The sequence below is a fragment of the Tursiops truncatus genome, chromosome 13 (assembly GCF_011762595.2).
Source record: "Tursiops truncatus isolate mTurTru1 chromosome 13, mTurTru1.mat.Y, whole genome shotgun sequence".
In the NCBI taxonomy this organism is placed as follows: Eukaryota; Metazoa; Chordata; class Mammalia; order Artiodactyla; family Delphinidae; genus Tursiops; species Tursiops truncatus.
The window spans coordinates 48,601,446-48,612,686 of record NC_047046.1 but is presented as its reverse complement, the minus strand read 5'-3'; the positions used below and the strand labels follow the sequence as shown (position 1 = coordinate 48,612,686).

The window sequence follows — 11,241 nt, the reverse complement described above, 5'->3', positions numbered from 1 at the left end:
AAAGAGACTGTCTTTTCTCCACTGTGTATTCTTGCCTCCTTTGAGGTAGATTAATTGACCATAAGTGCATGGGTTTATTTCTGGGCTGTCTGTCCTGTTCCACTGATCTATGCTTCTGTTTTTATGCCAGTGCCATACTGTTTTGACTACTGTAGATTTGTAGTGTAGTCTGAAATCAGGGAGTGTTTACTGTTGGCCAATAATTGTAAGCCATTTCCAATATATGCTCCCATAGCACAACTTGTACCTTCTGTACTCTGATACATATTACCTGTAGTCAGTTGAATAATGCCTGCCCAAAGACTTCAAATCCCAATTCTGGGAATTTGTAAAAGTTACTTGGGGAAGAGAGTCTTTGAAGATGCAATTAAGTTAAGGATCTTGATAGGAGGAGATTATCCTGGATTATCTGGTCAGGCCCTATATTCCCTCATATAAGATGGGTTCCTTGTAAATGAGAGACACAGAGGAGAAACACGTCAAAGAGAAGTCAATGTGATATGGCCTCAAGCCATGAATGCCGGCAACCTCCAGAGCCTGGAAAAGACAAAGAATGGATTCTTCCCTAGAGCTTTTAAAGGGAGACCAGCTCTGTCAACATCTTGATTTTGAACTTCTAGCTTCCAGGACTATGGGAGAATAAATTTGCTTTTTTTTTTAACATCTTTATTAGGGTATAATTGCTTTACAATGGTGTGTTAGTTTCTGCTTTATAACAAAGTGAATCAGTTATACATATACATATGTTCCCATATCTCTTCCCTCTTGTGTCTCCCTCCCTCCCATCCTCCCTATCCCACCCCTCCAGGCGGTCACAAAGCACCGTGCGGATATCCCTGTGCCATGCGGCTGATTCCCACTAGCTATCTACCTTACGTTTGTTAGTGTGTATATGTCCATGACCCTCTCTCGCCCTGTCACAGCTCACCCTTCCCCCTCCCCATATCCTCAAGTCCGTTCTCCAGTAGGTCAGTGTCTTTATTCCTGTCTTACACCTAGGTTCTTCATGACATTTTTTTTCTTAAATTCCATATATATGTGTTAGCATACGGTATTTGTCTTTTTCTTTCTGACTTACTTCACTCTGTATGACAGACTCTAGGTCTATCCACTGGCATTTTTCACAGAACTAGAACAAAAAATTTCACAATTTGTATGGAAACACAAAAGACCCCGAATAGCCAAAGCAATCTTGAGAACGAAAAAAGGAGCTGGAGGAATCAGGCTCCCTGATTTCAGACTATACTACAAAGCTACAGTAATTTGCTTTTTTGTAAGCCACCCATTTTGTGGTAATTTGTTACAGAAGCTACAAGAAATTAATATATAGCCATAGCAATGATTTGTTTAATATTTTCTCTACTAGACTGAAAACCACAAAAACCTGGGTTATCTGTCTCATACACTTTGATAACTTCAGCACCTAGCAGAAGAGGGTTTGGCAGTAGTTGGTACTTTTAGGATACGTGCTGAAGGAATGAATTCATAGGCTATGATCCCTACATCACTCATAGTTTACTAACTGTATGAAATTGCTGTATTTTTGGTTATCTGGCAAAGGAACTGAGAGGAAACTCTAAGTTTTATTTCTGAGAGAAAAGATGAAGTTTTGAGGGTAGTTTTGCTAGTCAGTGGACTTAGAATTTGGATTTCGAGCCTAGGAAGAGTGGATATTCTCTGAGGAGGAGGGGGTGGGCCAGGAGAGCTGGTGGGTGGACATCTGAAATGGTGCTTCCCTGACACTATCCTCTAAGTTTCAACTAATTTCCAGGCTGGTCACTGCTGTGATTCATGCAGCTTCCCTGTCCTCTCACTGCAGATTGGTCTTGCATCATAAGGCAATGAAGGATTATCCATGGAGCCCAGTGTAGAAGAAGAGATGGCTCAAGATGTTAAAGGAGAGAAGTCAGAAAGGTCTGAAACCTAGTGAGGAACCACATGCATCACAGATAATTTGTGAGGGAGCACTTCAAATTTAACAAAGGTGGAATGCCTGGCTGTTTGGCCATATATAAAACTTAATGTATATAGTTATTTGAATATCCTGCTTTAGGCACTGCTGCTACTGAGACCTATTGTAAACCAGAAGAAAGAAAGAAATAAAATAAAAACCAAACTAACAAAAAGCATCAGGTGATTTGCTTTCAGTTTTGCAGTAAGCTCAGTCTGCTGGCACTACTGTTCAAAGAGGCTTTTGCCATTTGATTCATTGACTGCGTAATGATTTTGCTCAGGTTAATCATCTTCTTGTGTTGTATGCCAGCATTTATGGAGCTGTCATGTTACTTCAGGTTATGCCTCAAGGTCGGACTAAGAACATTGTGTGAGAGTGTGTGTGTGTGCGTGTGCGTGTGCATGTGTGTGTGTGTGTGTGTTTGCAAGTAGGAAACCCTTTCATTTCAGAAATGAAAATGCATCTACTGTGTTGTCAGCATTAGACTAAGGGACACATGGGTTAAAGGTTAAAAATGGGAGTTCTAGAGAGTATCTAGGTGTTAACTTTGGATCCTCCACTCAGAAGTAGTGAATTCATTCATGTGGCAGCCATGTAAGATTAAATTTATCTCTTATCTCATTCCAAACTTATTATTTATTCTTCTCAGTCATGTACGGAAACTTTTGGCTCTTTGCTGTCTTTCCCACTGCCATGACTTATCCCCTGCTTCAGCTCCCACCCATGTCAAATTCTGTTTCTTTCATGAAGTTGCTTCAGTAAAAGGTGACATCTTTATTCTCTGAACTCCCCTACTACTTGACTTATATTTTTATCATGATCATCAAAATGACAAAAGCCACCACTTATTGACTGTTCACTATATGCCAAATATTGGGTTATATCCTTTACATACATTATTTCATTTAATGGTTACAGGTCTGCGAAGGAGGCTCTGTTATCCCTATTTTACAGGTGAGAAAACAAATTTCGAGACGTTTAAAAGATTTGCACAAAATACACAACTTCTGAGTGGATGATCCAAAGTTCACACCTAGATCATCTCCAGAGCTCACATTTTTAACCTTTAACCCATACTCTCCCTTAGTCTAATATGGATAGCAGAGTAGATGAATTTTCTTTCCTAGATTGTATGATACTAAGGGTAGAGGTTTCATATTCTTTCTTTCATTTCTCTAATCACAATGCCCAGTACCCAGGGACACAATAGATATTGATTAGATAAGAAATCAATATCTAGAAGAAATTATTACAGTAAAAAAATTACTGGACCTTAATAATGTATTTCAGAGTAACTTAAGAAAGTTACACTGATGGTTACAACTAAGTCATTTTAAAATTTAAAAGGTGGCATTAATGGGTAAGCGTGATTGACTATGCCAAATATCTTTTTTCATGTTTCTTAAAGTTTTGTATGTAAATAATATATAAAATGAGATATTCAATCATAATTTTTTGAACTTTACTATCTAGATGATTTGGATCAGTTTATTAAAATGTTTTTGTCTAATGAACTTTCTGTGTCAACCTTATATATTAAATACATATTTCCATATTTCTTTATTAATCTTGTGCCTTTTTTTTTTTTTTTTTTGGCTTTGTTTCCAGGATGGCGTAGGGGTAGATGAGAAGCTATCTTTGCGGCGGGTAGCTGTGGTTGAAGATTTCTTTGACATTATCTATTCAATGCATGTGGAAACAGGGCCAAATGGAGAACAAATTCGGAAACATGCTGGACAAAAGAGAACTTACAAAGCAGTAAGTTAAAAAAACAAAAAAAGAAAAGAAAAAGGCATGCATTTTGAAATTTGACATTATATGCTTATTAAAGATGGGTTAAATAGCTATGAGTGTTCTATCTTCAACATAAATTAGACTATATCATGGTCACACCCAACATTTAAACTATTATTATTGAATTCTATTTTGGTTGTATGTTCACTAAGTCTATTGCATATATTGCTAGAAACCTGTTTCTAGCATTATCATTTTCTTTTCTTTAAATGTGCATAAAATGTGGTAGTCCCAGTCAAATGCCCACAAATGGGAAGATTAGTTGTGTTATATATTCAATATATAATATGTGTTCAAATCATAATATATAAATTATCTACTGGAACATATGAACTTTTGTACTACCACTATTGTCTTAACAGTCCTTCCCCTTCAAAACATATTAATATGTTCAGGTATTTCTTACTTAATACTTATAGTCACATGAATAAGAAAATTTTATGTGCTTTTCTTATGTTACCTTATATTAAATACATTTGCCCTGAAGGATATGCCTTTCTTAATTTTCCAGTATAAGTTATTTAAAAATATGTGTTATTTTCATAGGCCTAGTGCCCTTGAACATTTAAAAATGAAAATATATAATGCTTTTATTGTAAATTATCTAGAAAACAGATGTAACTAACTGTTAGATATTGAATATATATTGTCAAAATGGAGTTATATATTATTTCTAAAGCTCTTAATTATACTTACTGTTCGATCTAGACACTTTAATCTAGTTTTTTATTTAATTAAACATTTTATGAAATCATCTTACTATAGATAATTCATCCTTTCTAGGAAAATTGAAGAGTAAATTATTCTTTTCCAATATGAGCAAAGTGTACATCAGAAATACTTTATCAGCAATCAGAATAATATCCTTTTTTAAAATTCTTATTGAACTTTGCTTTTGGCTACCTTTATATTAACTGTTTTCAGCTATATTTATACACAATATCAGTCTGGATCCATTTTTTTTTCAGATACAGAAAAATGTGTGAAATGCTCAAAGTTTCAAATACAGGTACATATGTTTGAAAATTAGCTACTGAGCATAAGAAATAGCTTCTTTTCCATAACTATTTTTTGCTATATCTCCAGGGTCATATTGAATCTTTATAGTTGCATAATAACCCCTAATACATGTTGTATTTATCTCTCCTTCTCTATGGTTTTGTTTCTTGGCTGTTTCCAAATTGCATGGTTTGTGGGCAGGCACTATTGTAAGTTTCCTTACATAACTCTGCCACATAAACTTTCTTTTGACTTACATATCTGAGGAGACATCTTTATCATGACTAATGATAATGACCTAGCTTCTTAAGATACTTTTGTGCAGACTAATGTTACTGAACATACTCATTTTGCCTGCCTCCTAAGCCAGGGTTGTATCTCTGGATACTAATAGGGAAAAAAACTGTATATTGATCTACTAATATCACTAACTGTGTACTCTTATGATAATTCATTTTCACAAAATAGCTACCTAAACTTGATAGGACTTTGTAAGGTAGGAATACATAAGTTCAGTTGTATTCAATGAAAACAAACCAACAAAAAACAAGTGGCTTCACTGTCAGGAATAGCGTGGCAGCCAAATCTGTTTAGGTGCCAAAAGCAATTTAAAGTGATTTAATCTTTGAAATCCACTTATTAGAGACCTTTAATTAAAAGGGAAATATGACATAAACCCAAGTCTCTCACCCGGTGTTTTCCTAAATGCAATGTGGAGAATCTGACCCACTGCCATAATGCATGCTGAACACTTCCAATAAATTGGTAAACACATTTCCAACATATATCATTTTGCATTAACATTTTGAAGATGTTTTCTGCATTTTGGGGTAGGGCTGGATACCAACTCTGAATGTATAAATAGTATCTGAAACATCATCCATTCCCTCTTGAGAATGTCCTACTTGAGGATTCTTTTCTTTCCCAAGTTTATTTTTTGTTTCCGCATCTAAAGTAGTCTCACCTTTTCCTAATATCATGAAGGTTTCTTCTGGCCTCACTTTCTGCCTTCTGGTATTTCTCAACTGAATCCTAACTAGAAAACATTTCCATTTTATGGAGTAATAATAGATTGTAGGAAAAAAAAGAAAAAAACACTGCTCATTGCCAGCAAAACTGTGCACATGACGCCACAATGAATTTAATTCTAATGTTAATATAAATGTTCAACTAATGGGGCATAAAACTAAATGCAATTTGAAATGAAATGGTGTAGTGCTATTAGGGCCCTAGACTGTTGGGTCAGAATTTAGTTCTCAATACTAATGCTGGAATTGGCTAGTCACTGGTAGAATTAGCTAGATACCTATCGCAGTTATAATGGTTCCCATTAAGATTAATATTTTTTTCCTACTTCTAACACATTAGCTCATAGAGCATGCATGATTATTGACTTTCTTTTTCTCCCTTATCCTACATGGCCAAGAAACCATACTTATACAACTAATCATTAAAACGTGTCATTTTGTCTTAATAATATTACCAATAGATTTAGCGGTCATTTTATTTACTTTGCCTTTTTGCAAATCTTTCTATGTTTTCACTCTGCAGGAAATGGTGGTCCTTTAATATTGGATTAACTTTTGAATGCTATTTGTTTTTACCTATCTGCAGTATATCATTCCTTGAAATATCTAGTCGTTATACAACTTAAATTTTATTGCAATCTGATCTGACTAGAGAAAAAAATTGGAGGGTGTATATTCTGTTACTCATGAGCTCTTTTTAAAAATCCACATAAAATGACACATTTTAGGAATATGTAAAGGCTATCATAAGTAATTTTTTTCAGTCATTGTTGAATTCTAGTGTCTTTTAGGTCTTTCCTTCCCCCCTTCATTTGTCCCTGTGTATATATTCACCTTTACTGGTGCACTGAATGTGTTTCCTTCAATATTTTTGGTTGATTATCTACATTAACAGTGGAGAAGAAGTGTGAATCATTCAGGTATCACTTATATTTGAACTTAAGTATATCTTTCTACTGAAAATTGAATGCAAGTGTGCTTAGCAATTTGGAAAGTGACTTCAAAATTAATGTGGTAACATTGTTAAAAAAAATCATGAATGCAGGAAGTTGTCTTCCAGTCCTTAACTTTTCTCAGCTATTGTCTGAATTCTACCTTCAGGGAATATATGACTGTTCTCTAGTTGTCTTTTATGTCTTGCATTTCATCACTGGCTAAAGCACAGCTGCCTTTCCAGAAAGGTTTCTTCAGTTATGGTCTGATTAAAGATAAAGTTTCAAAACTCTTTCTTGCTACATGTAAAATAAAAGTAACTGGTGGAAATCCAGGAACTAGCAGGGAAAGTCAGTGTTTTCAGTGGAGAGAACAGTCTGCATATATATGTGTATATGTACACACACACACACACAACTTGTGGTGTGATACAGTAAGTTTACATGTATTACTCACATACATAGCTGCCAATAATTACGTTCATTTAATTCCGAGTGGAGAGCATATGCTATAGCTAAAAGAAAATAGGCTAGAAGCCAGACAAACTCAGTTTCAAATTTCAAATCTAGTACTTCCTATCTGTGTCACTTTTGGCCAATTATTTACTTTTTTTCTCCTCCTGTTTAGAGGGAGATAATGATATGCATGGTGTGACAAAATAAATGAGTTAATATGCATGAAGTGCTTTCCTTATGGTCAACTTTTGAATAATGTTTTTTCTCCTTTATCCAATCACTAGTCATGTTCCAGGTAGAAGGACAAACGGGACAATCAACATAGTTCCATCGTTGCCCTAATTATAATTACGGATGTAATTTCCTCTGCTTGCCCCAATGCCTCCGCGTTGGGAGAGAGATGAATAGTAATAACTTAGGCATTCTCTTATGTACATCTTATAAATGTCACTATCTCTGGCAGTCCACAGTGTAACTGTTCTCCAAGCTTTGACCGGGCTGAAGGGAAGCACGGAAGAAGCCAGGTTACCTGTGTTTAGGAGCTCTCCTACTAGATGAAGTTTATGAGAATTTCAGTTATTTCATTTGCTTTTACCGAAGTTTCAGTCTTACGTTAATTTTAAATTGCTTTTCTGAAAAATTTTAAAACTGGATCTCTTTAAAGAATTTGCTTTCAATATGAATAGAATATTCCTTTCCAGGGACATGCTGTAGAAAAATAATATATTAGGCAGAATGTCTGTATCCCTACTCTGAATGTTAAAAAGGAAAAGTCTTTATTCTAGCAGGTCTACAACTCTTAACCTTAAAACTTCAGTTAGTGTCATTTTATCCTGTTCTGTTTTATTACTATCTATTGGTTCAGTGTCTCTACTGCTAAATGGGGTTTTTTAACTTGCACCATTTGGGCTAATTTGCTATATCAAAATTCCCAGAATTCTTGTCAACTTAGAGTGAGGCAAATGGCCAAAATTTGCAGCCATTGTGGTGTGAAAAAAATAACACTAAATTAAAACTCAAAAGTTCCTAGCAATTAATTTACCCTCTTTTTGACTTAGGCCACAGTTTTTGCACATATAAAATGAGGGGGCTATATTTCTGTTTTTTTTTTCCAGCTCTGAAGGAATTACAGCAGTTTTCATGGTGTGTGTGGAGCCATTACTGTGGAAGGGGCACAAGGAAAATAGTAACCAAAGTGAGCAAATAGGTTGGCACAAGAAATGTTCAAACATAGGGAAATGCCTCCTGCTCTTGGAAAAGTAGATTGGCTGATGAGCAAAGCAGAGAGATAGAAGATTTTGGTTTCATAATCATCTAGGGAGCTCTCCTATAAATAATAATAATGATGATGGTAATAATCATGAAAAGGATCTGTAGTCATTACACTTCCTATATCTAGGATTTTAAAATAGTGATATAAGAAGAAAGGCCATAAAAATGATTCTCAAGTGTCAGCAGATTTTCACTGCTCTCCATTTTTGTTAAAAATTTTGCAGTAATCTGAACCATGTTGTCAATGGATGGCTACTTAAGTTATAATGTGATTTTAAGCGGCAGTGCAACAGATGTGACCACACCTAAAATTTCGTTGTAAACATAAATGATCCTATGAACATCAGTGTTGCTTGTCTGATAGTCCTATAGTCTGAGACACTGTTGAAATAGGGGGTTATATCTATTTCTGTGATTAGTACCAGGAACGCCGTGCTCTCTAAGTACATTTCCCTTCCCTATCACAATTACTCAAGGTTTACAATTAGAATTTAATTTCTTTAGATTAAAGTGTTGACCTATATATCTTTATATGGACTTCAAATATCCTTGGGCAAGAGAAGCTAGAGAATAAATTAGGCTGATAGCAGTCATTGACATTTTGTATGATCATTTTGTAAATGTGTTTGTCTCTCCTATCTAGCTGGGTTTAACTCAAGAATAGATAGGAAAGAAATGTGTGACATGCCATACATAGACCTACTGATGTTCCAAGTAGCATAGCATCGTCCTGATTTTTGTGTGAACCCCAGTGTGGCATCATGAGTAATAGCCTTTGGCATGTATCTTATAGAAGTTGAGAACTCATGTTATCAACATGAATTGATATTGGCTCATCAATATCTTGAGCTTTGGCTCAAGATGAGCCAAAATATTGGCTATATTCCCCATATTGTACATCCTTGAGCCTGTCTTACACCCAGTAGTATGTACCTGCCACTCCTCCACTCCTATATTGCTCCTCCCCCCACAACTGGTAACCACTAGTTTGTTCTCTATATCTGTGAGTCTGCTTCTTTTTGTTATATTCACTAGTTAGTTGTAGTTTTTAGATTCCACACATAAGTGATATCATACAATATTTGTCTTTCTCTGTCTGACTTATTTCCCTTAGCATAATGCCCTCCAAGTCCATCCGTGTTGCTGCAAATGGAAAAATTTCGTTATTTTTTTTCTTTATTTATAGCTAGGGTCAAAGTTAAAAAAAGTCTTGTAGTCCCTAATGGTGGGGGACCATGTCTGTTTCTCATATTACTGTATAATCACAGCTTAGTAAAAGAACCGTCTCATGGTAGAGTATTCCATAGGTACTCGTTGAAGGAAAAAAATTAACTCGTCTCTGTGAAGTCCTCGCCTTTTTGATACCAACTAAGTAGATGTTACTATAAATAGAGATAATGAAATAAGATCAGAGCTGTAGCCGGTGGCTGTAAAGACCCTGCACTACACACTCATGTTTACCTTGAACAGCACCCTGGATTTCTACAATTTTGCAGGCTATGAATAAGGTAACAAAATTATTTAACACAAGTGCTTCCCCCTTGCTTTTCAGGGAAAACTTTGATGCTGCATTAAATTATGCTATCATCTTAGAGGCAGGATATAAACACATCACTTACATTTCCACACATTGGTTTATTTCTTATCAGATGCACACCCATATCCACATATCCCCCCACACACATAATAGGTTTTATAAAGGTGATTACTACTAAATATTGAACAGCTATTAAACACAGTACACATAATATTAAACCTACATTTATGTAGGAACAGCTTCATTGTTTTAGATAACTAAAAATATTATTCAGACTAAGAAGTCAGATGTGTAAAATCATATCAGAAGGAAAAAATAAATCAGTGGCATGAGAATTAGAGTTATTAAATAACAATCTTAGAAGAATAGTGTTCTGCCAGTCATCAAAATTGATTTATTTCTTATATAGGTGTAGTGAGAATTATCACAGGTGAGCAGAGTAACAGTGCAAATCCTGTATACTCAGAACCTTTTAGGTAGTAGAGACCGTCAAAAGACATAACTCACCCAAACCAGTTTATCACCAACTAATGTCACAAACCCTGTCATTAATAATTTTCATATTATTGTGAATAGGTATATTCCTTGAAAGCGAATTAACCTTCTGGAGAAACAGCATTAACTCTTCATGTCCAGCCTGATAAATTGCTACTTCAGTGCACCCTTGTGGTGAAAATGTGCCAATGCAGCTTTTAAAACTACTCGGAAGATTAGTACCTACTAGTGGGTGATTCTTCTTCAGATCCAGAGGTTCCTGGGTACTGTGATGATGTAATAAATAAAATCTCCTGAATTTCTTACAGTATATGCACCTGTATAAATACCTATATGTGTATTTAATTGGGATAAAATATAATAGGAAAGAGGGCTAGGACATGGGCTCTTGGTGTGAAGTAATAGAAAGAAAATGGTGCCAGCTTTGATGTCAGCTAGACGTGGGTTCAAATCCTGGTTAGGTAAGTTCTGTATGTGTGACTTGGGTATGTGTTATTTTTAGGGTTGCTTTTAGGCTCATAAATAATGTATGTAAAGGTTTTAACTTAATAACTGCTTCAAACATATTATGATAGTGAGATAATGTTATTTTTAAAAAAATATGGCATTGTTTGTGGGGTAACAGATGCTATAAACAGATTTTTTTCTATTAACTAGATATTGAGAGGTCTATTTCTTTCTTTGTATCATCTGTGATCCCCAGTGTCCCAAGGATAACACGCACCCATGTCTTCATTCATGACTTTTCCAGAATTGAAAGTGTTATTCACTAAC

General features: G+C 35.2%; 1 protein-coding gene across 2 annotated transcripts in view; it reads left to right on the top strand.

Annotated features, from left to right (window-relative positions):
• Positions 1-3,455: 3,455 nt before the first annotated feature.
• NOL4 (nucleolar protein 4) overlaps positions 3,456-11,241 on the top strand; it is a 296,639-nt gene continuing 288,853 nt past the window's right edge. For both annotated transcript variants that reach the window (XM_019930343.3, XM_019930342.3), the window contains exon 1: positions 3,456-3,712. In XM_019930343.3, the coding sequence (XP_019785902.2) occupies positions 3,464-3,712 (249 nt within the window). In that variant the 5' untranslated portion in view covers positions 3,456-3,463. The remainder of the gene's footprint in view (positions 3,713-11,241) is intronic.